At 51.4% G+C, this 26,272-nt stretch overlaps 1 protein-coding gene across 1 annotated transcript in view; it reads right to left on the reverse strand.

The window, feature by feature from the left end:
• LOC144605557 (ubiquitin carboxyl-terminal hydrolase 21-like) overlaps positions 1–26,054 on the reverse strand; it is a 29,788-nt gene extending 3,734 nt beyond the window's left edge. The window contains exons 1-11 of the mRNA XM_078420970.1: positions 26,014–26,054; positions 21,402–21,467; positions 18,064–18,884; positions 16,901–16,960; positions 13,605–13,728; positions 10,006–10,117; positions 7,500–7,637; positions 5,353–5,417; positions 4,643–4,746; positions 3,928–4,011; positions 208–287 (exon numbers count right to left, since the gene is read on the reverse strand). Of these exons, the coding sequence (XP_078277096.1) occupies positions 208–287; positions 3,928–4,011; positions 4,643–4,746; positions 5,353–5,417; positions 7,500–7,637; positions 10,006–10,117; positions 13,605–13,728; positions 16,901–16,960; positions 18,064–18,849 (1,553 nt within the window). The 5' untranslated portion in view covers positions 18,850–18,884; positions 21,402–21,467; positions 26,014–26,054. The remainder of the gene's footprint in view (positions 1–207; positions 288–3,927; positions 4,012–4,642; positions 4,747–5,352; positions 5,418–7,499; positions 7,638–10,005; positions 10,118–13,604; positions 13,729–16,900; positions 16,961–18,063; positions 18,885–21,401; positions 21,468–26,013) is intronic.
• Positions 26,055–26,272: the final 218 nt, after the last annotated feature.

Raw genomic sequence — 26,272 nt, forward strand, 5'->3', positions numbered from 1 at the left:
AAATGACAGGAAATAAGAAAAACAAAATTTTCCGAGTGTCAGGGAGAGTATAACAGAGGGAACAGAGATTCACCGCAGGAGAGAGAGTGGGACTGAAAGTGTGAGATGGGGAGAGACGGGACGGGGGAGGGGTGGAGCGAGTGAGAAGGGGCGACAGAAAGAGAAAGGATGAGAATGGGACAATGCCATGTGACCAGTGAAGGATACGGAGAACAAGAAATCTTGGGGAATCTCTGGATAGTTAACTTCTTTGTGCTTCTCTTCCTCTGGTTACACCTCTCGCACATCTGAAGAGAGAGAGAGAGAGAGAGCATAATGAGGGAGGGAATCCCGCTGCACACTGGAAGGCTGCAAGAAAGTGCAGAGCTGTGGATGCAGCCCAGTTCATCACACAGACCAGTACCCACCATTGACTCCATCAGCAATTCACACTGCTGCGGGAAAACAGCCAACGCTATCAAAGTCCTATCCTGCCCAGGTTGTTTGCCCTTCTCCCCTCTCCCCTCTCCCATCAGGCAGAGGAAACAGAAGCTTCAAGTGCACACCACCGGGAACAGCTTCTTCCCCTCTGTTGTACTTGTGTTTGGTTTCATTGTATACATGTGTAGTATATCTGATTTGATTGCAAAGCACCCAAATAAAAGCTTTTCACTGCACCTCAGTATATGTGACAATAATAAACCTAAATCTAAACCTGAACTGCTTGGAGACAGGAAGAGTGCATGATGCTTCCAGAGTGCAGGAAGGAGCTGGTTTAAACCGAAGATAGACACAGAAAGCTGGAGTAACTCAGTGGGTCAAACAGCATCTATGGAGAAAAGGAATAGGTGACGTTTTGGGTCGAAACCCTTCTTCAGACTGAGAGCCAGGGGAAAGGGAAATGTGCTGGAGTAACTCAGCAGGTCGAGCAGCGTTTCTGGAGAACATGGATTTCTGACATTTCAGGTCAGGACCTTTCTTCAAAAGGATCCCAGTCCGAAGTGTCACACATCCATGATCACCAGGGATGCTGCCTGGCCCGCTGAGTTACCAGTCACACATCCATGATCACCAGGGATGCTGCCTGGCCCGCTGAGTTACTCCAGCACTTTGTGCTTTGTTTGTGATCCAACATTTGCTGTTCCTTATATCTCGGACAACATATTATTGATCAAATGTTCGTGGAAATTCTCTGAATGCATTCAAGAGAGAGCTGGATAGAGCTCTTAAGGATAGCGGAGTCAGGGGGTATGGGGAGAAGGCAGGAACGGGTTACTCATTGAGAATGATCAGCCATGATCACATTGAATGGCGGTGCTGGCTCGAAGGGCCGAATGGCCTCCTCCTGCACCTATTGTCTATTGTCTATAAAGCTATAGACAGTGATATAGAGAGAGAAAGAAGAAATAAATGAAAGATACGCAAAAAAAGTGACGATTAAAAAGGAAACGGGCCCAGACCTCCCAACATTTGATTTTACAAATTCAGAATTTTGATGTCCAAAATTCAGAATTTTACATCAAAATCCATAATATGGCGCGTAATGCAACTTTTCAGCAAAAAAAGTATGCATGCCAAATGCACATACGCGTTGTGCTACATTCACGTGTGAAAAATGACTATTATTTCCAACAGTCTGTAGCTCTTGGACTACATGTACAATGTCAGGCCTACCATGAGTATATTCTGCTATTTATAGAAAGGTTATTGAACAAAAATACTTTTTACAACACAAAGAAAAAATGGTTATGTTTTGTCTATTTTGCTTCTTCCTTACACAAAATATATGACTAAGTTATGAAAGAGTTTCATTTAAAAATGCACATATCTAATGGACATACTTGCTCCAGTGGTCTTCAACAGCAAATCACAACAGTCCATGTCCCCCCACCCTCCATTCCTCCCTACTACACCCACCCTCCCACTACCCTCCCCTACTCCCCTCTCCCCCCCACTCCCACCCTCCCCTCCCCACCTTTCCCCCTACCTCCACTCACCCTCCCCTCCTCCCCCCTCCCATCCTCCCCCACCCCGTCCATCCCCCACCCACCCCCACTCCCCTCCCACCCCTACTCCCCCCTCCCTTCCTCCACTCCCCCGACCCCCACTCCCCCGTTCCCTGCACCCCATCCCCTCTCAATATCTACGGGCCTCGCGCTATGCAGCGAGGCGAGCCCAGCGGCGAGGTGACTCGAGCCCAGTGGCGAGGTGAGGCGGGGCCAGTGGCGAGGGGAGCCCAGTGGCGAGGTGAGGCGGGGCCAGCGGCGAGGTGAGGCGGGGGCCAGCGGCGAGGTGAGACGGGGCCAGCGGCGAGGTGAGGCGGGGCCAGCGGCGAGGTGAGACGGGGCCAGCGGCGAGGTGAGGCGGGGCCAGCGGCGAGGTGAGGCGGGGCCAGCGGCGAGGTGAGGCGGGGCCAGCGGCGAGGTGAGGCGGGGCCAGCGGCGAGGTGAGGCGAGCCCAGCGGCGAGGTGAGGCGGGGCCAGTGGCGAGGTGAGGCGGGGCCAGCGGCGAGGTGAGGCGAGCCCAGCGGCGAGGTGAGGCGGGACCAGTGGCGAGAGGAGCCCATGGGCACGGTGAGGCGGGGCCAGCGGCGAGGTGAGGCGGGGCCAGCGGCTGAGGTGAGGCCAGCGGCGTGAGGCCAGCGGCGAGGTGAGGCGGGGCCAATGGCGAGGTGAGGCGAGCCCCAGCGGCAAGGTGAGGCGGGGCCAGCGGCGAGGTGAGGTGGGGCCAGCGGCAAGGTGAGACGAGCCCAGCGGAGAGGTGAGGCCAGCGGCGTGAGGCCAGCGGCATGAGGCCAGCGGCGTGAGGCCAGCGGCGTGAGGCCAGCGGCGGGGCGACGCAAGAGGCAGGGCGAGGCCAGCGGCGTGAGGCCAGCGGCGGGGCGAGACAAGAGGCAGGGCGAGGCCAGCGGCGTGAGGCCTGCGGCGGGGCGAGGCGAGAGGCAGGGCGAGGCCAGCGGCGGGGCGAGGCGAGGGGCAGGGCGAGGCCACCAGCGTGAGGCCAGCGGCAGGGCGAGGCGGGAGGCAGGGCGAGGACAGCAGCGTGAGGCCAGCGGCGTGAGGCCAGCGGCGGGGCGAGGCAAGAGGCAGGGCGAGGCCAGCGGCGTAAGGCCAGCGGCGTGAGGCCTGCGGCGGGGCGAGGCGAGAGGCAGGGCGAGGCCAGCGGCGGGGCGAGGCGAGGGGCAGGGCGAGGCCAGCAGCATGAGGCCAGCAGCATGAGGCCAGCGGCGGGGAGAGGCGAGAGGCAGGGCGAGGCCAGCAGCGTGAGGCCAGCGGCGGGGCGAGGCAAGAGGCAGGGCGAGGCCAGCGGCGTGAGGCCAGCGGCGTGAGGCCAGTGGCGTGGCGAGGCCACCAGCGTGAGGCCAGCGGCGTGAGGCCAGTGGCGTGGCGAGGCCAGCAGCGTGAGGCCAGTGGCGTGGCGAGGCCAGCGGCGTGAGGCCAGTGGCGTGGCGAGGCCAGCGGCGTGAGGCCAGTGGCGTGGCGAGGCCAGCAGCGGGGCGGGGCGAGGGGCAGGGCGAGGCCAGCAGCGCGAGGCCAGCGGCGGGGCGAGGCCAGCGGCGAGGCGAGGCGAGAGGCAGGGCGAGGCCAGCAGCGTGAGGCCAGTGGCGGGGCGAGGCGAGAGGCAGGGCGAGCGGCGAGGCATGTGTTTTACGGAAAAATGGGAGGTGAAATCGTAATCGCGGAAATGAAATAAGAAAGCGGAGACTTTTCGCCAAATTGGGACGGGTTGGGAGGTCTGCAGGCTATTGTTAGCTGTGTGCTACGTGACAATGAGTTACAGGTAATAAGATTCAACAAGGCAACTTTAAACTTATTACAACAACTTGGGTGAGGGAGGTTCAGAGAGAGAGAGGGGATGCAAGAGTTACGAAGTGAGAGACTTCCCATGGTTATGAGGACAGGGATCTATGCACAGTGCTCAGTGTGCAAGGAGCCACGCGATCCTTACCGGAGCGTTCTCGGAGTCCAGCTCCTCCTCTGCAGCGAAGAGGTTGAGGCACTCGGCCAGCGATACCCGGCTGGACACTGAAGCCTTCAGTGGGGCAAGAGGGAGCCGGGTGAATGCACTAGCCCTTGCACCCCTCTCCAGGCTCACACCCAGGACATGCTGGGGACCAACCCACCCCTCCCACCCAAACCCCCCTTCTCAGCAGCCAATCAACCCCATCTCATTTAGAGCCCCCCAACCCTCAGTGGCCTGACACATCATCCTCTGGAGCCCCCCACTCCCCCCTCCCTCAGTGCCTCCACCATACTCCTCTGGAGTTCTCCACCCTGCCCCCCCCCCCCCCACCTCACTACACCACCCACCCTCTCCAGAGCACAACATTCTCCTTCCCTCAGTGACCCCATCTCACACAGTGCCCCCCATCCCCAGTGCCCCCACCCTCCCCCTCTGGCGCACCCCACCCTCTGAACCCTGTCCCCTTCCCTCCCACACAATCCAGCACTCTCCGACCCTGGACCCCCCCCCCCCCACCCTAGCATCCTAGATCACCCCCCTCATCCTCTAACCCTGGATCCCCCGCCCCTCACCCTCCGACCCCACCGCCCGGTTCCCTTGAGGTTCCCCTACCCAGAGCTCCCTCCCCTGCAGATTCCCCAACGCTGGAGCCCCCTGCCTCCCTTGGCCTTGCTCTCCTGAATGCGTGCGAGGGACCTACCTTGGGGATAGGCAACGAGAGGTCACAGAACACGTCGAAGGTGCTGGATTTGTGGCCACACGAGGAACACCTGAGTGTGCTGTTCAGCTGTCCTACAAAGAGATCTGTGCAGCAGGAAGTGGCATTGTTAATCTCTGTATCCAACCCCACACCACCCCGCCCCAGGAGTGTGTGATGGGGCAGTGTAGAGGGAGCTTCACTCTGTGTCTGACCCGTGCCCTGGGAGTGTGTGATGGGGCAGTGTAGAGGGAGCTTCACTCTGTGTCTGACCCGTGCCCTGGGAGTGTGTGTGTGGGGCAGTGTAGAGGGAGCTTCACTCTGTGCCTGACCCGTGCCCTGGGAGTGTGTGATGAGGCAGTGTAGAGGGAGCTTCACTCTGAGTCTGACCCGTGCCCTGGGAGTGTGTGATGGGGCAGTGTAGAGGGAGTTTCACTCTGTGCCTGACCCGTGCCCTGGGAGTGTGTGTGTGGGGCAGTGTAGAGGGAGCTTCACTCTGTGCCTGACCCGTGCCCTGGGAGTGTGTGATGAGGCAGTGTAGAGGGAGCTTCACTCTGTGTCTGACCCGTGTGTGGGGCAGTGTAGAGGGAGCTTCACTCTGTGCCTGACCCGTGCCCCACAGAGTGTGTGATGGGGCAGTGTAGAGGGAACTTCACCCTGTGTCTGACCCGTGCCCTGGGAGTGTGTGTGTGGTGATACAATAAATGCCTTACCTACGATTTTGCTATCATCCCGCTCCAAGTATCGTTTCCACATCTGGATTGATTTTTCGTCGTCCCTAGGAATGAAAAAAAATTGGCATCGGAGAGAGAGTGAGAAGAGAGCTGAGACTGCCAAAGTGGGGAGAATGGAAAACAGAACCAGGCAGAGAATAGAGTGGAAAGGGAGGAGACGTGAAACAAAAGAGGAAAATAAAAACAAGAAACCCAAAGAGAGGAAGAAATGTCGAGCGAAGGGCAGAGAGATGAGAGACGGAGAGCGAGGAAATGGAAACAGAGAGAGGGGTCAGGCAGAGAGCGCGTGTGGGGGGGGGGGGCAAGAGAGAATAGGGACAAAGGAGCAAGTGACTGCAAGAGATGGGGCAGAATCTGAAAGACAAACTGTGTGAGAAAAAGGGAAAGAGGTAAAATAGAGTAAGAATCAGAGAGGGTGAATGCTTCAAATAAAGGTGCTGCTACTCATAAAGAATGGTGATGTCATAGATTAATACAGCACAGAAACAGGCCCTTTGGCCCAACTCGTTTATGACAACTGAGATGTGTATCTGAGCTGTTGGGGAAGTTCAAATCATCGACTAGGATAACCCTGTTGCTTTGCATCTTTCTGAGATCTGTCTATATTTATCTATGATTGACCCATTTCCTTCTAAGCCTTTCCTCTCAATGAACCTGTGCAAGTATCTTTGATGTGTTGTAATTATACCTGCCTCTACCATTTCTATTTCCCTCTGTGAAAAACCTGGCCTTCATCTCTCCTTCGAAGCTTTCCCCTCTGACCTTGAACCAATCCCCTCCGGTTGTAGAGTCCCCTACCCTGGAATAAAGAGCATGAACATCCAGCTTATCTATGCCCCTCATGATTTTATAAACCTCTATAAGGTCACGCTCCAGGGAAAAGTCCCAGCCTCCCCAGCCCCTCCTTATAAGACAAGCCCTCCATTCACTGGAACATCTTTGTGAATCTTTTCTGCCCCCGATCCAGTTTAATGAGACAGAGGGCGAGGAAATGGAAACAGAGAGAGAAATCAGTCACCTGGCCTGGCTCGCTTCCCAGCACGAGGTCTAATATGGTCCCTCCTCAAGTTGGACCAGCCACAAACTGTTCCAGGAAACTCTCTTGGATACACGCAATAGATTCTGCCCCATCCAAGCCTTTTGTACCGAGCAATTCCCAGGCAACATTGGGGAAGTTAAAGTCATCCACCAGCATAACTCAGTTGTTTTTGCATCTTTCTGGGATCTGTCTACATATCTGTCCCTCTATTTTCAGTTGGCTATTGGGGAGGCCTGTAGTACAATCCTATTAGTGACTACGCTTTAAAAAAAACTTTACCCATATTGCCTCAGTGGATGAACCATCAAGTATGTCCTCTGTGCTGCTGTGACATTTTCCCAGATTATTAGAGCAACTCCTCCACCTCTTTTACTTCCCTCCATCAAATATCAAAACCATGGCGAGTTCAGCTGCCAGTCCTGTCTCTCTTGCAATCAAGTCTCTGTAATGGTCACCACATCATAGTCCCAAGCAACGATCTCAGAATCAGAATAACCTTTATTGTCATCCAAAAAAACAAGTCTTTTGGACGAGATTTTGTCACTCAACAATAAGGATCCAAGTTCATCAGTTTTACCCGAGATGTTCCTTGTATTGAAATAAACACAGTTCAGCTCAAAAGTTTCACCATGTTCCTTAACTTCTCTCTGCTTGTCCTTCCCCAACTGTTGTGGCTCAGTGTGCAGAGAAGGCACCAGATAATGCTCAAATCCACCCAGCAGAAGATGCACGCAGCTCCAGAGCAGATGGCAAATCCATCCCCATCAATCCATCCCCAAACGCCTGCTCTTATGTAGGCGTGTCCATTCGCGGGCCACCTGCTTGTTACCCAGGAAGGACTGGAAGTGTTTTTTAAAAATCTTTGAATGCATTCAAGTTGGCAAAGTTGAAAGGAGAGAGGAAGGGAGTAGATGCAGGAGGTATAGAAAAGATGGAGACAGACAGAACGAGACAGAGGAGGCAGGCAGAGGAGAGAGAGAGTGAGACTGAGGGGGGGGGGGGGGTAGAAGAAAGAAGGAGAGAAGACACAGAAAGACGAGTGGAGCGAGAGAGGGGAGGGGCAAGACAACCAGCCACGAGCACTCACCGCATTCGCTCCACACCTCCAGTGGAGCCCCGGATCCCTGACACCGACATGATGCTGGGAGATTTGCTGGCTTTCCGGTTGATCTCCATGTGGAGCCAGTCCATGAGGAAGCGGAGGAACTCCTGAGCATCCTGCTGACTGTGAGAGAGGGAGGTGCAGAGGGGCGGGATGGAGTGAATAAGAAAGGGAGACAGGCAGAGGGGAGGGTTAGAGAGAGTTATTGGGAGATTGGGGAGAGGAAGAAAGAGACAGAGAGGGAATAGTCAGTGAGCTTTCCAGGGGAATAGGAGACCGTTCGGCCCCTCTTGAATGTTACACAGGGAGTGGAGAGGGCCACTCAGCCACTCCAGACCTGTCATGCGCTGTCACAATGCTGAGTGTGGGATCGGCCATATCGCACCGACTGCCTCGTTCCATACATTAGAGTGATGTTTTGGGGAATGAATGGTTGGGTGTAGAGGTCGGTGTGGTGAAAGGTGAGGACCAGAGTTCCATCTGGGAGAGGGGAAGCGAGAGCAGAACTGCTGGACATGGTAGAGAGATGGGAGAGGGATCCATCCACGACAGCGTGGGAAATAACGTTTACTGACTAAACACGACTTGTCAGATCTCCTGAGTGCAAAGCCTCACCTTGGGAACAAATGTGGCAGAGATGAGGAAATTGAGAGTGAGATGTGGCTTCCTTGCAAGAAGCAGGGTGGGAGGACGTGTGTCATCAGATAGAGCCCTGCCTGACCCTGGGGACAGTTCTGGTCACCATGTACCAAGAGAGAAACAGTCGTAATGGAGCAGGTGCAGAGGTGCAGTAGAACATTATAAGGAATGGAAAGCAAGAGCTGATGACTGGAGAGGTCAGGGATCAGAGTCATTTAGAGATGCAGCGTGAAAACAGGCCCTTCGGCCCACTGAGTCCACGCTGACCAATGATCACGCGTACACTAGTTCTATCCTACACACTAAGGGTAATTTACCGAAGTCAATTAACCTACAAAGCTGCACGTCTTTGTGAATGTCGGAGCACCCGGAGAAAACCCGCACGGTCACAGAGAGAAGGTACAAACTTTGTACAGACTGCACCCAGAGTCAGGATCGAACCTGGATATGTGGCGCTGCGCCATTGCCATAACGAGCACGCTGCTGCAGAGATCAGAGCTGGGCTCCCCACAACCTACAATTTACATTCAGGACCTTGATAATTGAATCAAATGCCTCATCTCCAATTCTGCAGTGCAAAGTCAAGGTGGGCACAAGTTGTGAGGAGGGTGAAGAGTCGCAGGAGGGGCGGACAAACATTTAGCAGAGCGAGTACCATGTGGTTGGTGAAGGTGGTCTCCAGTCATCCACATTTCAAGATCGGGGGCATCGCCAGGAAAGGTAAAGTTCATGCCACAATCGTGCCAGGCCACAACCATCCATTGTCTTTGAGCACAGTCATTTCAGAGGGCATTGATGGGTGAACTACAGTGGTCGGATTGGAATTGTACATGGACCAGGTTGGGTAGACACAAAAAGTTGGAGTAACTCAGTGGGACAGGGAGCATCTCTGGAGAGAAGGAATGGGTGACGTTTCGGGTCAAGACCCTCCTTCAGACTAGGTAAGTGGGGCAGACATCTTTCCTTGGAGGACATAGGTGAGCCAGAAGGGTACATCTGTGGCCAATATTAGAGTCAAGGAGTCGTACAGTGAGTCTGTTTTGACCTTCAACTTCAATCTTACCCATCTTTCCAACCCATCCTACCCAAACCCATTTTCTCCCTGCATCATTTGAGCAGGTTTGGGTTTTTAAAGTTTGGACTGTTAACTGCATTTAACTTTACAGATGCCCTGTGTGAATTTGAACTCAGGTCCCTGGATTGTTAATCTAGCAATTTATCTGATAGGCCATACTGTTAGGTAAGGAAAAACAGAATGTTGCTTCACCAGTGAGAGGGGGCAGAGCGCTGGGTATGGGGGGATGTGGTGTCCCCTGTACGCGGAACACAGGAGGACAGCACGGGGACAGTGAGTCACCCCTAGGGCAGAGGGTGCGATGGTCTTTATTACAGAGGGAGGGGGTAAGAGTGGGGCAGTGTCAGTGCAAGGGACAGGGTGTTGGTGAGACCTCATCTGGAGCACAGTGCACACTGCAGCCCTCCTTAATGGGGGGGGGGGGGTCCACATGTTGGGCTCATCTCAAAAGGTGAACCTAGAGATCATCTCAAAAGTTTAGCTACCCCCTTCGTTACCTGGAACCTCTCTATTGAGGAAGGGGTTCCAGGGCTAATGGAATCCTCTCCCCAACAGCACTGTGCGAGCACCTTCACCAGGTGTGCAGTAGGTAGGGAATGCAGTTCACCACCACCTTCTCCAAGGAACCAGGAATGGCCAATAAATGCTGGCCTCATCACCATTTGCCAACGTCCTGGGAGATGGGTGAGGGCCCAGGCTGGAGATAGGCTCGGTTTGAAGTGGGTGAGGGGGGAGGGTTTACCGGGGGTGGGTGGGGTGGGATTGTCAATTGCTCACCTGTACCCCATGAAGTGTGGAACAAACCTCTGGAACATCTGAAGAAAGCGGAGTGGGGAGACAGAACCAGAGCTGGTGGGATCCCACAGAGCAATCACCAGGTCAGCAAAGGCTGTGGGGGATGGAGAGGGGAGAGACGGAGAAAGGCAGAGGCAGAGAGAAGTTTCAAAAAGAAAAGAAAGTCAGAGAATAAGAGAAAAACAAGACATTTTTGGTAAGGAGAGGGAAGAGAATAAACACACATTAGCCTAATTTAGACATATGCAAACACCAATATATACCAGAACTATTATTCTCCCTCCATAACGAGGGGGTCCTGTTTCCAGTAATATACACAGGGATGGTATTCTCTATAATATACACGTGGGTTGCAGTTCCCCATGAGGTAGATATGGGCTGATACACTGTGACTGTATTAGACAATAGACAATAGGTGCAGGAGTAGGCCATTCGGCCCTTCGAGCCAGCACCACCATTCAGTGTGATCATGGCTGATCATTCTCAATCAGTACCCCGTTTCTGCCTTCTCCCCATACCTCCTGACTCCGCTATCCTTAAGAGCTCTATCTAGCTCTCTCTTGAATGCATTCAGAGAATTGGCCTCCACTGCCTTCTGAGGCAGTGAATTCCACAAATTTACAACTCTCCCACCTTTCTTAAAAAGTGGGATAACATTAACTACCCTCCAATCCACAGGAACTGATCCCAAATCCCTGTTCGAAACATGATGACAGTATTGCCTGTTCTATACAACCTGTACAAGCTGAATTGAGGAATCAGAGCTGCCAAGGAAAGGAACTCTGAGAGGTTGAGGAGCAAGTTCTCAGCTAATGAGAACTTGCAAGAAATCACCAGCTACAAGAGGAGCAGGGCTCCTTGGACAATCGTCAGCTGACCAACGACGTGAACGAGTTTTACTGCAGGTTCGAGAAAGAGAAACACAATCCTGGGATCCCCTCCCCCCCCACCCACCTCTCTGCAATCACCAATTTGCACATCCTCATAGACTGACTTCAGTTTAACAATAGAAGTTGCGGAGGTGGAGAGGCTATTCGGAAACAGAAAAGCCGGAAATCTCCAGGACCGGACAATGTTTCCCCCTCCACCTTCAAGCTCTGTGCCGAACAACTGGCACCAATCTACAGACATTTTCAACTAGTCCCTGCAAACCTGCACTGTCCCTGCCTGCTTCAAAGTTTCCACTATTGTCCCTGTACCCAAAAAGACAAAGATCACTGGTCTTAATGACATTCCCTGTCGCAATGACCTCTGGAGTCATGAAGACCTTTGAAAGACGTGCTGGCCCAGCTGAAAAACATCACAAACCCCCTGCAGTTTGCACACAGGGCCAATAGATCGGTGGATGACACAGTCAACCTAGGCCTGCACTTCATCCTCCAGCACCTAGACCACAAGGGGACCACTGCCAGGATTCTGTTTGTGGACTTTAGCTCTGCTTTTAACACCATTGTGCCAGAGCTACTACACTACAAACTCTCCCAGTCTACTGTGCCTGAACCCCTCTGTCAGTGGATCATCAACTTCCTGGCAGACAGGAAGCAGCATGTGAGGCTGGGAAAGCACATCTCGGACCTGCAGACCCTCAGCATAGGAGCACCGCAAGACTGCGTACTCTCCCCTCTCCTTTACTCTCTCTACACCAACTACTGCACCTCCACAGACTCCTCTGTCAAGCTCCTCAAGTTTGCGGATGACACTATCCTGATTGGACTGATCCAGGATGGGGAGGAATCTGCCTACAGATGGGAAGTGACACAGCTGGCTTCTTGGTGCCATCGCGCCAACCAGGAGCTCAATGCTCTCAAGACAGTGGAACTAATTGTAGACTTTCGAAGAGCTCCCCCTCCCCTCCCCCCACTCACCATCAACAACACCACAGTCACTTCTGTGGAGTTATTTAAGTTCCTTTGAACCATCATCTCCAGGGACCTTAAATGGGGGGCCACCATCGACTCCACAGTCAAAAAGGCCCAACAGAGGATGTACATCCTGCAGCAGCTGAAGAAACACAATCTGCCACAGGCAATGATGGTCCAATTCTATACTGCTATCATTGAGTCCGTCCTCACCTTCTCTATCATGGTCTGGTTTGGCTCAGCCACCAAGCATGACATCCGGAGGCTGCAACGGATCGTTCGCACAGCTGAGAAGGTTGTTGGCTGCAACCTTCCCCCCATCGATGAACTGTACACTGCAAGGGCCAGGAAACGAGTGGGCAAGATCATCTCTGACCCCTCTCACCCTGGCCACAAACTCTTTGAAGCACTTCCCTCTGGAAGGCGACTCCGGACTGTCAAATCAGCCACAGCCAGACATAAAAACAGCTTTTTTTCCACGAGTGGTAGTTCTACTCAATAACCAAAGTCTGTAGTCTCTTTTTTTGCTCTGGTTTATTTTCACCCACATGCTTAGAACATAATGTTCTATCCTTATTGTTTTGATGGGTTTAACTGTATATTTGTGTTGTCATTTGTGAGCAGAGCACCAAGGCACATTCCTTGTATATGCACATACTTGGCCAATAAACTTATTCATTCATTTGTTCATCTGCATCGCTGGTTCTATACACTGCAACTGTATTCCCTTTTCTGTACACTGTGGCGATGCCCGCTGTTCTACACACAGTGCTATATTCCCTGTTCCGTACACCATGGCTGTATTCAGTGTACTATACACAGTGACTCCAATGCCTGTTCTAGACACAATGGGTATATTACCGGTTTTATACACTGTCACTGTACTGCTTGTTCCGTACACTGTGGCCTTTTTCGGTTTTCCATACATGGAGATTCATTTGCCCTGTTCTAAAAAATGAGGCTACTCTTTACACAATGGCTGTGATCCTTATTTTGTATATCGTGGCTATATTGCCTGTTTTATACACCGTGACTGTATTGCCAGTTCTGTACATCTAAGCATTATTGCCTATTCTATAAACTGGTTCTTGTTCTACACACTGCGGCTGTATTTCCTTGTCCGATACATTGTGGTGGTATGTTTTATACACCGTGACTGCATTGCCTGTTTTCTACTCTTTGCCTGCGTTTCCTGTTCTGTACACAGTAGCTGTATTCCCTATTCTATACATCACGGGCATATTGCCTGTTCCATACACTGCAGCTATGGTGCCTTATTCAACGCATCGTGGCCGTATTCCCTGTTCCACACATAGTTGGTTGTTCTATACATGATGGCTTTATCATCTGTTCTACTCCGTGTGTTATACATTGTAGCTGTGCTCCCTGTTCTACACGCTGTAGCTGTATTGCTTGTTTTATGCGACGTGCCTGTTTCATACACCATGACTGTGCTGCCTGTTGTATACACCATGAATAAATTGACTGTTCCATGCAGCGTAACCGTATTACCTGTTCAAAATACTGTGACTGTACTGCCTGGTCTATGCAATGCACTTATTCTGTACATCGTGACTGTATTGCCTGTCCTGCACACTGTTGCTGAGCTCCCTGTTTTATACACGGTGCTGTATTGGCTGTACTATACACCATGGCTCTATTCCCTGTTCTGTATATGGGTACCTTGCCTATATGGTACACTCCCCCATGCACAACCCCTACCATCCATCAGCTCGTAGTGTTTCTTTCCCGATCCATTCACATCCAGCAGATATTCTTTCCGGAAGCAGTACTCCTGCAGGTCCCTGGTGTTGCTCAGACACTGGAGAATAGCGTTCATGAAACACTGTGGAACGAGGGCTAGGTGTTAGTTCAGTAAGCTGGAGTTTGAATACACCCGCCTCTGTCACCAGCCTGGGTCTTGGCCGGTACTGGTTAGGCTGCTGATTGTTATCCACTCCCCTGACTGCCCCACTAGGAGTGGGTGTACACTGCCTCTTACCTCATTGCAGTACATGAGGTGTAAGTGTTTGCAGGGAACAACCAATCCCCCCCCCGTCAAATCCTTTCTCCTCTCTCTCCCACTCCTCTCTCTCTCAATAATTCCCTTTCAATGTAGAACCATCCGCCAGTATTGTTAATGCCGTTTCTCTCTCCACAGATACAGCCTGATCCGTCGAGAATCTCCAGCATTCCCCAACCTTAGTTTTATTCCCTGTCTAATCCCCTCTTCTCACCTGCAGTGTCCCACCGCGTGCTCCAGGAACATCACCTCATCTTGTGACTGGACACTTTAATCCCATGGCTGGATATCGACCTCAACTACTTCAGATAACCAGCAATTCCAGTTTGTGCTAGAGACAGCCAGCTCTGATGCAGGGTCATCACCCTACGACGTAACTCAATTTACTCTCTCCACAAACACTATTCCCCACCATCTCGAGGGCTTCACATTTTCAGTAAATGCTGTGCTCTACGTTTCACAGTTCATGCAATGTCTCTTTCCCTCTCCGCATTCACTTCCCTCTATTTATCCCTTCTCCAGATACATCGACTGGGATTAACCATCTTTCCACACCCCCGCCCGGCCAGACCACAACCACACTCCCCTAGACTTACCCCTCCACCAGACTCTTGCCCCCTCTCCCCTCCCACCTCGCTGAAATTTCAAACCTTTCCTGGGTCCCAGGAAAGACCATCGACCTGAAACCTTAATTCTCTCCACGGGTTCCTCCAGAGCACCCCAGGCATTGCCCGAAGGCCCACAATCAATAGAAACACCAGAACAGCAGTCAGCTATTCAGCTCCTTCGGCATGCTCTGCCATTCAACAGCTCCTCAATCTTGGCCCCCACCACTGTTCCCCTCCCTCTCCACAACCCTTGTATTTGAATGTCTGCCAACCCAGTCCACTCAATCAAGCTTCCTCCACTGCTCTCTGCGGGATAATCCACATCTCGGAGAAGAAACCCCTCCTTTCCTTGGTCTAACGCAGACAACCCCTTAACCCACAACTTACCCGAGACTCCCACAAGGGGAGACCTCCTCTCAGCGCCCACCCTGTCAGTCTACCTCAGAAACCCGTTCACCTCTCATTGCTCCACACTCCAATGAAAAATGGCATCTTCATTAGTTTAGTTGAGAGATACAGCGTGGGAAACAGGCTCTTCAGACCACTGAATCCGCGCCGACCAGCGTCCCCATACACTAACACTATCCTACACACACGAGGGATAATTTACAATTTTTACTGAAGCCAATTAGACTACAAACCTGTATGTCTTTGGAGTGTGGGAGGAAACCGGAGCTCCCGGAGAAAACCCACGCAGTCAGGGGGAGAACGTACAAACATCATACAGACAGCATCCTTAGTCAATAGACAATAGGTGCAGGAGTAGGCCATTCGGCCCTTTGAGCCAGCACCACCATTCAATGTGATCATGGCTGATTATTCTCAATCAGTACCCCGTTCCTGCCTTCTCCCCATACCCCCTGACTCCGCTATCCTTAAGTATAGTCAGTATTGAACCCGGGTCTCTGGTGCTGTAAGGCAGCAACTCTACCACTGCGCCACTCTACCTCACCTTCATACCTCACCCTCTTGCCTATCGGGGTACTTGGAAAAATAGGCCAAAGTAGGCATGGTTTTGTTCAGGGGAGATCCAGTCTGACAAATCTGTTGGAATTCTTTGAGGAGGTAACAAGCAGGATAGACAAAGGAGCTTCAGTGGATGTTGTTTACTTGAATTTCAAACAGGCCTTCAATAAGATGCCATACGTGAGCCTGCCAAACCAGATGAGAGCCCATGGTATTAGATGCAAGGCACTGGCACGGTTAGAAGATTGGCTGAATGACAGAATGCAAAGTGTGGGAATAAAGGATACCTTTTCTGGTTGGCTGCTGGGGACTAGATTAGTTTAGTTTAGTTCAGAGTTTTTTTTTGCCATTTTAATTAGAGTTTTAATTAGAGTTTTAATTTGTTTTGCCGGTGACTGGAGGCTTGTTATGATCTGACACCGGTGGAATTGATGGTTTTGTGGCTAAGTTTGTGGATGTTATGATGATAGATGGAGGGGCAGATGGAAGCTGGGAGTCTGTAGAAAGAATAGGACAAGTTGGGAGAGGGGGCAAAGAAGTGGCAAATGGAATACAGCGCCACAAAGTGCACAGCAATGCACTTTGGTGGAAGGAATAAAGGCATAGACAACTTTTTATTTGGGGAGAGTAATCAGAAATCGGAGGTGCAAAGGGACTTGGGAGTGATGGTGCAAGTTTACGTAAAGGTCAGTATTCATTTCAAGAGGACTAGGATATAAAAGCAGGGATATTATGCTGAGGTTTTATAAGGTGCTGATCAGACTACATTTGAAATATTGCGAGTAGTTTTGGGCCCCATATCTGAGGAAGGATGTGCTGGCATTGGAGAGAGTCCAGAGGAGGTTTATGAGAATGATCTCTGCGGTGATTGGATTAACGTGTGTGGAATATGAGGAATGTTGGATAGCTCAGGTCTGTACTCACTGGAGTTTAGAAGGATGAGGAGGATCTCATGGAAACACTGAATAATGAAGGATGGACGTGGAGAGGATGTTTTCAGTCGTGGGAGAGACGAGGTGCAGAGGGAAGAGCCTCACAATAAAAGATGGTACCTTCAGAATGGAGATGAGGAGGAATTACTTTAGCCAGAGGCGGGTGAATCTGTGGAATCCATTACATTCCAATTTTTAAAGCGGAGATTGATAGGTTCTTGATTAGTAAGGGCGTCAAAGGTCAGGTGAGAAGGTAGGAGAATGGGAATGAGAGGGAAAAATTGATTAGCCATGATTGAATGGCGGAATAGACTCGATGGTCAAAATGGCGTAACTATGTGTCTTATGATTGTATGATTTACACATGTCCCATTCCCCCTGTTCTCTCCATTTAGTCTCCAATTCCCCATTTACACACAGCCCCCAATTTCCCATTTACATACAGTCCCCAATTCTCCATTTGCACACAGCCACCCCATTTAACCTCACCGTATTTCCAAGATTCCTTAGCCCAATTTGACCATTGCCAATGGGCAAGATGACGTCCCTCTGGAAAAATAAAGCAGAATAAAGGGCAAACTGAGACGTGCAGCTTATTTACAAATCAGTACATTCCAGTCTGCTCAATAACATTACTTTTGTCTCAAGACTTGGGCCTCAGCAGCCAGAGCATTTCTTGCCCGTCCCTCATTGCTCCAGAGAAGATGCAGCCAGCTGCCTGCTCGACCCAAGGTGCTCCCACGGTGCTGTCGGGGAGGCAGTGCCAGCACTTAGACGCAGTGACCATGGAGGAGCGGTGATATATTTCCTAGTCCAGGTGAGGTGAGATCTGGAGGGGAACCTGGAGGTGGTGGTGCTCCCCCACTGCTCTTTCCTTCTCGATGGGAGATATGGCAGGGTTGGGAGGTCCTGTCGGAGTAGCCTGGGTGAGGAACCGCAGTGCATTTTGTAGATGGTGCACTCTGCAGCCACTGGGCACTGGTGGTGGAGGGAGGGTGTGCTTAGGGTGGTGAACAGAGAGACTGAGAAGTACAGATATATATTTCACTGAAAGTGGAGACACTAGTAGACAGGATGCTGAAGAAGACACATGGAATGCTTGCCTTCATCAGTCAGGGTATCGAGTACAATGTCATGATACAGCTGTACAAGTCATTGATGAGACCACACGAATTCTGGTCGGCTTGCTCTAGGACAAATATCATTATGCTGGAAATGATGCAGAAAAGATTCACAAGAATGTTACCGAGACTGGAGGGCTTGAGTTATCAGGAGAGGCTGGATAAATTGGCGCCATTTTCCCTGGAACATTGGAAGCTGATAGGTTTAAAAATTAATTTAGCGGTGACCGGAAGGGCACCTCTTTCAAAGAGGGTTGTGGGTATATGAAATGAGCTGCCAGAGCGAGTGATGGGATTGAGTACAATGACAACATTTAAAAGACATTTGGACAGTACATGGATTGGAGACGTTTAGAGAGATATTTGTCAAATGGGAAAGGCTCCGGTAGGCACCGTGGTTGGCACGGGCAGGTTGGACTGAAGGGCCTGTTCCTGTGCTGTGTAGCTCCTGGACTCCAGGACTCGAGGAGGGAGAGTGGGTGTGCACTGGGGTTGAAGTGAAGGTTGGTGGTGGGGCTGCACGAGGCTCACCTTGGACATGCGCTGCTGCTCCGGGGCGAGGCGGTGCCCGCTGCGGGCTGTTGGTCGGGGGCCGCTCGTGTTCCAGGAGGTCCCGGGCAAGGTGTCCAGCTGGCCGGAGCGAAGCGTCACCCCCGCCCCTCCCACACCAAGTGGCCTGGCATCAGACTCGGGGGGCAGTCCCCGCAGCGAGGAGCTGCGACGGAGGACGGGGGGCCGGTCCCGGGCCTCCAGCCGCCCCAGCGAGGGCGAGCGCCGCGGCTCCGTGCTGGGCAGCTTCTGCAGGCACTCCTGCACCTCCCGAGGGTCCCGCAGCTGAGAGCAGCGGTTCAAGGGGACTGCCCGGGACCCCCGGCCACGGCCTGACTTCCGCTGGGCCGACGGCGAGGCGGTGGGCGAGGAGGGGCGAGAGGAGGAGGAAGACGAGGAGGAGGAGGAGGAGGATGGGGTGGGGGCAGCGGGAGGCTGAGAGAGCCTCAGCCCCAGCGAGTGGTCAGCACGCAGGGGGCCGCGTCTGGTGGAGGGCTGGGCCGTGTGGGGCTGCCCCCGGGCTTTGCCCTCCAGCTTCCTGCCCCGCTCGTCCAGGGGCCCCGGGCCCGGTGGCAGAGGCCGAGGCTTGGCTGCGGGCATGGCGGCCAGCCGCCCGCCCGGCGAGGGGTGGCTGGTCCCCACCGGTCGTGGCCCCCCGCGTTCCATACCGGCCGAGGCCAGCAGCGGCCGACGGCTGGGCTTGGGGGTCTGGGGAGCGGAGCCGAGGGGGGCTGGGTAAGGGGTGCGGAGGGAAGAGGGCTGAGGCATCTCTCATCACGGTGAGGCTGAAGGAAGCAACAGACCTGCGGAGGGAAGCAAAGGAGGTGATGAATAACAGTGAGGGGAAGAGGGGAGTCACAGAGCGACGGGGTGAGAGAACTGGATTAAGGTCAGTGGAGATACAGTCAGTGACAGAGTGCGCTTGGGGAGAGGGTTACTGTAGGACAGTATGAGGGGAAATGGATTAACATTAACGGGATAGAGTCAGTGTCACATGGAACTGGGAGTGGGGCGTTACTGAGGGACATTACGAAGAGATTGGGATCACACCTGTGGAGATACAGTCAGTGTCACAGACCAGCGGGGATGAATTACTGAGGGTGTGTGTATATTGGTGGGGAATAGTCAGTGACAGGAAAGCTGGGGAAGAAGTGAAGACCAATGGCAGGACTGCAAGAGGTATCGGGGTGATCGCTGGTCAGCACGAACTTGATGGGCTGAAGGGCTTGTTCCGCGCTGTATGTCGAAGGTCTAAAAAGAGATAATGAGACAGTGGGGGAACTGAATTAACATGAGGGACGATACAGTCAGCGACACAAGATTCTTGGGTCGAGAGATTACTGGACGGACAGTGTGAGGAAACTGCATTAACATCAGGAAGAATACAAGGATACACATGCTGGGTGAGAGGAATTACTGAGGGACAGGATGAAGGAGCTGGATTAACATCAGTGGCGATACAGTCAGTGTCACAAGGCAAGGGTGGAGGGATAACTGAGGGAGCTGGATTAACCGATAGAAATAGTGACACTGGGGAGAGAGTCAGTGACACACGGTTCTAGGGTCAGGAGATTACTGAGTGCTAGAGTCATGCAGCACGGAAACAGGCCCTTTGGCCCAACTTGCTCATGCCAACCAAGATGTCCCATCTGTATTAGTCCTACCTTTAGCCCATATCCCTCTAAATCTTTCCTATCCAAATATCTTTTAAATGTTGTGATTGTACCTGCCTGCCTCCACTACATTCTCTGGCAGCTTGTTCCATATACCCATCAGTCTCTGTGTGAAAAAGATGCCCCTCAGGTTGCTACTAAATCTTTCCCCTCTCACCTTAAACCATGTCCTCTGGTTCTTGATTCCCCTACTCTGGGGAAAACTCTGTGTATTCACCCTATCTATTCTCATGATCGTATACACCTCTATACGATCACCTCTCAGCCTCCTGTGCTTCAAGGAATAAAGTCCTAGCCTGTCCAACCTCTCCTTATAACTTAGGCCCTCAAGTCCAGGCAACATCCTCGTAAATCTCTGCACTCTTTCCATCTTAACAACATCCTTCCTACAGCGGGGTGACCAAAAATGAACACAATTCCAAATGCGTTCTCACCAACATCTTGTACAAATTTCACATAAGGAACGGCAGATGCTTGTTTACACCGAGGATAGACACAAAATGCTTGAGTATCTCAGCGGGTCAGGTAGCATCGCTGGAGAAAAGGAATAGATGACGTTTCGGGTGGAAACTGAAGAAGGGTTTCGACCTAAAACCTCACCTATTTCTTTTCTCCAGAGATGCTGCCTGACCCGCTGAGTTACTCCAGCATTTTGTATCTATCCCGACTTCTATACAATACCTTGATTGATGAAGGCCAATGTACTGAAAGCTTTTTTGATCAACCTATCTACTTGTGAGGCCACATTCAGGGAACGGTGTACCTATACTCCTAGAGCCCGCTACCCTACAGCACTCCCCTGGGGCTATTTACTGTGACCTTCCTGACCTGGTTTGACCCTCCAAAATGCAATAGCACTTAACCATTCCTCAGCGTACTTGCTTAACTGATCAAGATCCTGCTGTAATGTTTGAGAACTATCTTCACTATCTATGATACCACCTACTTTAGCTTCATCTGCAAGCTTACTAATCATGCCTTCTACATTCTCATCCAAATCATTAATATAAGCCACAAACAGCAATGGGCCCAGCACTGAACCCTGAGGCACACCACTAGTGACAGTCTGTAAAACAACCTTCCACCATCATCCTCTGCTTCCTTCCATGAAGCCAATTCTCTATCCAGTCAGCTAGCTCTTCGTATCACATGCGATCCACCCTCCAGAGCAGCCTTCCTTGCGGAGGGTGTTTAGAGGGTGATGAGTGAAATTCTCTGAATACATTCAAGAGAGAGCTAGATAGAGCTCTTAAGGATAGCGGAGTCAGGGGATATGGGGAGAAAGCAGGAACGGGGTACTGATTGAGAATGATCAGCCATGATCACATTGAATGGCGGTGCTGGCTCGAAGGGCCGAATGGCCTACTCCTGCACCTCTATTGTCTATTGTCTATTGTCTATTGGAACAGGGACAGTGTAAGGGAACTGGATTAAGATCAGTGGATATACAGTCAGTGACACAGGGCGCGAAGCGAGGGTTACTGAGGGACAGGGTTATGGGGCTGGATTAACGTCAGTGAAAATACAGTCAGTACAGGGCATTAGGGGAGAGAGGTTACTGAGGGCCTGTGTTTGGTAGCTTGATTAACATCATTGGAGATATAGTCAAATTGAGCAATTGTGACTGCAATTATTTAAATTACTCACAGTATCAATGATTGTTTAGAGGGTGATGAGTGAAATTCTTTTCTTTCCCATCAAAATGCTGATCAACTGCAGGAAAAAGGTAATGTTACGGATATGAAGCGACTGCGTGTTATTTGTTGGGGGAAATGCTAGGTTTTTCAATTTAGTGGAGATGCAAGGCGTTGTGTAAACGGAGAGAGGGGGCAGGACGCTGGGTGTGGAGAGATGTGGGATCCCCCCTTACCCGGAACACAGCAGGTCTGCACGGGGTCACCCATGAGGGCAAGGGGGTGCGATGGCCTTTAATACAGAGGGAGGGGGGTAAGAGTGGAGCAGTGTGAGTACAAGGGACCTCATCTGGAGTAGTCACATCAACCCCAGAATCATACTGGCTAATGTAGTCACTGAAGAATAAGGTAGAAGACCTTTGGGGCGGCATGGTGGCGCAGCGGTAGAGTTGCAGCTTTATAGCGCCAGACACCCGGGTAAAATCCTGACTACGGATGCTGTCTGTACGGAGTTTGTACGTTCTCCTTGTGACCTGCCTGGGTTTTCTCCGAGAGCTCCAGTTTCTCCCAAAGATGGAGGTTTGTAGGCTAATTGGCTGTTAAAATTGTAAACTGTCCCTAGTGCATCACCCTAGTGCGTGTAGGATAGTGCTAGTGTACTGGTTGGCGTGGACTCAGTGGCCGAATGGCCTGTTTCCGCAATGTATCTCTAAACTAAACTAAACCAAACCTAGAAGCAAGCCTGCTGTATCAGAGGGACATAAGGAACTGTTGCTCAATCTGTTTCAGAGAGACATGGCTCACGTCCAACGCCCCAGATACGGCGCTCCAACCCAAGGAGGTCTTCCATTCACCGCATGGAGTGAAGGGTGGCATCTGGTTGACAATACACTCATTGTGATGCTCATACGACAGTCTTGTTCCATTCCTGTTCCCCTGACCTGGAACATCTGCAGGTAAGTGCGGACCATTCTATCGTCTGAGGGAGTTTGCCGCATCATCCTGAATGCCGTGTCCATCCTGCCTCAGGCAGACGTCAAGCCCGCACCTGGGGAACTGACTGCTGCGATCAACAAGCACGACACTGTGTGGACCAACGCTTATCCTCATCATCGCTGGGGACTTCCAACCAAGCCAACTAGAAGATGTTTCTGCCTAACTACCATCAACGCATTGCTTTCAACACTGGAAGACCCAACACTCAACCGCTGCTAAACCATCACCAGGAATGCCTACCACTCCATTCCACACCTGCATTTGGAAAATCGCACCACCCGGCTATGCTTCTGCTTCCTGCCTAAAGACAGGGAATGAAGAGCAAGAGGACTTCAAAGAGCTGGTCAAAGGAGACAGAGGAACGCGCTTACAGGACTGCTGGGTGTGGAGAGGTGTGGGATCCCCCATACCCAGAACACAGCAGGTCAGCACGGGGTCACCCCCAGGGCAATGGCGTGGAATGGCGTGGATCAGTGGATTGGGTCATGTTCAAGGATTCATCAGTGGACCTGAATATGCTACACTTGTCACTGACTTCATAAAGCAAAGTGTGGACATGTATGTACCTACAAAACCATTCCGAGTCTTCGCCAACCAGAAGCCCTGGATGAACCAGGCGACCCATGATGTGTTGACGCCTAGATCTATGGCGTTTAAGACAGACGATCCAGAGGTTTAGATGTGATTTCCTGAAGACCACCAAGTGTGGCAATTCCAAGCTAAGCTGGAGTCACAGGTGGATGCTCGACAGCTGTGGCAGAACTTGCATGCCATTAGCAGGGCTTGGGCCCCATCTTGGCGGAAGGATGTGCTGGCGTTAGAGAGGGTCCAGGGGAGGTTTACGAGTTTGATGCCGGGGTTGATTGGGTTAACATAGGATGAGTGTTTGATGTCACTGGGCCTGTACTTGTCGAAGTTTAGAAGCATGAGGGGGGACCTCATTGAAACATTGAAATGCCTGGATAAGAGAGGCTGTGGAGAGGATGTTTCAATTAGTGGGAGAGTGTAGGACCAGAGGTCACAGCCTCAGAATCAAAAGATGTACCTTTAGAAAGGAGATGAGGAGGAATTTCTTTAGTCAGTGGGTGGTGAATCTGTGAAATTCATTGCCACAGGCAGCTGTGGAGGTCAAGACATTAGGTATTTTTAAGGCAGAGATCGGCAGATTTTTAATTGGTAAGGGTGTCAATGGTATGGGCAGGAGAATGGGGTTGAGAGGGAAAGATAGATCAGCCGTGACTGAATGGCATAGACTCGATGGACCGAATGGCCTAATTCTGCTCCTATGACATGAACTTATCATCTCCTACAAGGCGAGTAGCATAAGTGGCAACAGCACATCATTTTCAGCTGCGCTCAATAGCTTCAATACACGCTTTGAAAGGGAGAACACTGACACACCTACAGGAGCTTCTCTAGCCCTGACTGCCCTGTGGTCTCAGTCTTTGATGCCAGAGCATCCTTCGAAAGGATGTATCTAGGAGAAGTGTGCGGCCAGGCGGAGTACCTGCCCGAGTGCTGATGGCCTGTGTGGAGTATTCAAGTACATCTTCAAATGGCTGGAGTATTGAAGCACATCTTCAACCTAGCATTTCTGCACTCTGAGGTTCCACCAGCTTCAAGGGCAACTATCATACCCTCAACAAGTGCACAGTGACCTGGCTAATTGACGATTGGCCAGTAGCACTTACATCCACCGTGATCAAGTGCTTTGAGAGGTTGATTATGGCGCAAGTCAACTTCAGCCTCAGAAATGAATTAGATCCACTTCAATGTATCTATCGCCACAAGTTAACAACTTTCGCAATGGGCCTCCACTCATCTCAGGCCATACATCAAGTTGTTGTTCATCGACTATAGCTCGGCATCAAGCATCCCCTCTATCATCACCAAGCTCCAAGACCTGGACCTCTGTACTACCCTTTGTAACTGGATCCTCTGTTTTCTCATCAGCAGATCTCAACGGTAATAACATCTCCTCCCCACTGACCATCAACACAGGTGCCCCTCAAGCTGCGTGTTTAGCCCTCTACTTTCTTGACTCTCATGTCCATGTGGCTAAACAGAGCTCCAAAGCCATCTAATTCACTGACAACACCACTGAGCCTGAGGGAAGTTATCAATCCGAAACATCTGTCCATTCCCTCCACAGATGCTGCCTAACCTGCTGAGTTTGTCCAGCTCTGGTTTTTTCCCCTCAATATTCTAGCATCTGCAGTTTCCTGATTCTCCTGCGACACGACTGTGGTTGGCCAAACCATGGGTGGGTATAAGTCAGCATACAGGAGAGAGATAGAACACCTGGTTGAGTGGGGCTGCAACAATAACCTCTCGCTCACCGTCAACCAAACCTAGGAACTTTTGTTCCGAAAGGAGGTGTCGGGAGACCACTCGCCAGTTTCCATTCGTGGTTTGGGTGTGGAGAGAGTTAGCAGTTTCAAATTGCTGGGCATTAACACCTTGGATGCACTGTCCTGAGCCCAGAACATTGATATCATGACAAAAAAGGCATAACTTCTCAGAAGTTTATGGAAATTCAGTAGTCTCCAACAAAATGTTATAGATGTATTACAGAAAGTATCCTGACTGGTTGCATCATGGCCTAGTATGGCTGCAAGAGGCTGCAGAATGGTAGACCCAGCCGGGTCCATCACAGGCACAGCCCTACCCTCCATTGAAATCATCTGCATGAGGCGTTGCCTGAAGAAGGTGGCATCTATCATCAAGGATCCCCACCCTCTGTGCCATGCCCTCTTCTTATTGCTCCCATTAGCAGCACTACTGAATTCCCACACCAGCAGGTTCAGGACTAGCTTCTTTCCTGTAACTATCTGGTTCTTGAACCAATCAGCAAAACCCAAAACCTAACTCAACAACAGACAGTACGGTCTACTTCTTGTACTGTCGGTTGTGGGGGGTGGGTGATGAGCCTGTGACATTAATTTAAAATCTGAGGCATAAGTGGGTGTCACTGAGGAAGAGCTTTTATTTTATGCAGAAAAGTTATGATGTGAAGGAAAGAACTGCAGATGCTGCTTTAAATCAAAGGTAGACACAAAATGCTGGAGTAACTCAGCGGGACAGGCATCTCTGGAGAAAAGGAATGGGTGACGTTTCGGGTTGAGACCCTTCTTCAGTTATGATGCGATGTTGTCTAGAGGGAGAAACGGGATCAGTGGGGTAGAACAAATTCAGGGAACAAATCCAGCAATGGGACCAGAGGCTTTCTATACTGTGGCAAAGGAATGATTGACAAACTGACTGATCTCCGGTGGGTTTACTGATTGCCATCATTTTGTTTACTGTTTGGTCATTGGCTGATTCATGGGTTTATCGCATGTTTATTGACCAGCTTGGGTTTATTCATTAGTTATTGGCCGGCATTGGGTTTATTGGTTGGTTATTGGCTGAGTATTTACTTTCATTGGGGGTAACTCACTGAACGTTAACCGGCTGTGCGTTTAGTCATTGGATGTTGTCGTGAGCCCCTCTGACCTCGCGGTAACCCCTCCCCGGATTCAGTCCCAACTGACCGTCCTGTCCATCTGCTCCAGCCTCGCCACTCATGATCCAACTGGGAGCCATCCCGCCCCTCGCGTTCACCCCCCGACCTTCAGCAAACCATTTACCTCCGCGAGAAACCCATTGCCGCCGCCGCTGCCATCTTAGATTTTCCCCACCGGCGTTGGCGTCAGCGACGCAGCACGCGCGGGGCTGACGTCATCGCGCCTATTGTTTGGGAGACGCTGCCGACGAGGAGGAGGCGACTGTGGGCATCACCTCGAGCGAGCGTTTGATCGCCGTCTGCAAAGGAAAGGCGCACATTCAACACGTTGGCTTCGGTTGCAGTTTCCATTTGCCGTTACAAATACTAATGAACAGATCCAC

This window comes from Rhinoraja longicauda, chromosome 24 (assembly GCF_053455715.1).
Source record: "Rhinoraja longicauda isolate Sanriku21f chromosome 24, sRhiLon1.1, whole genome shotgun sequence".
Taxonomy (NCBI): domain Eukaryota; kingdom Metazoa; phylum Chordata; class Chondrichthyes; order Rajiformes; family Arhynchobatidae; genus Rhinoraja; species Rhinoraja longicauda.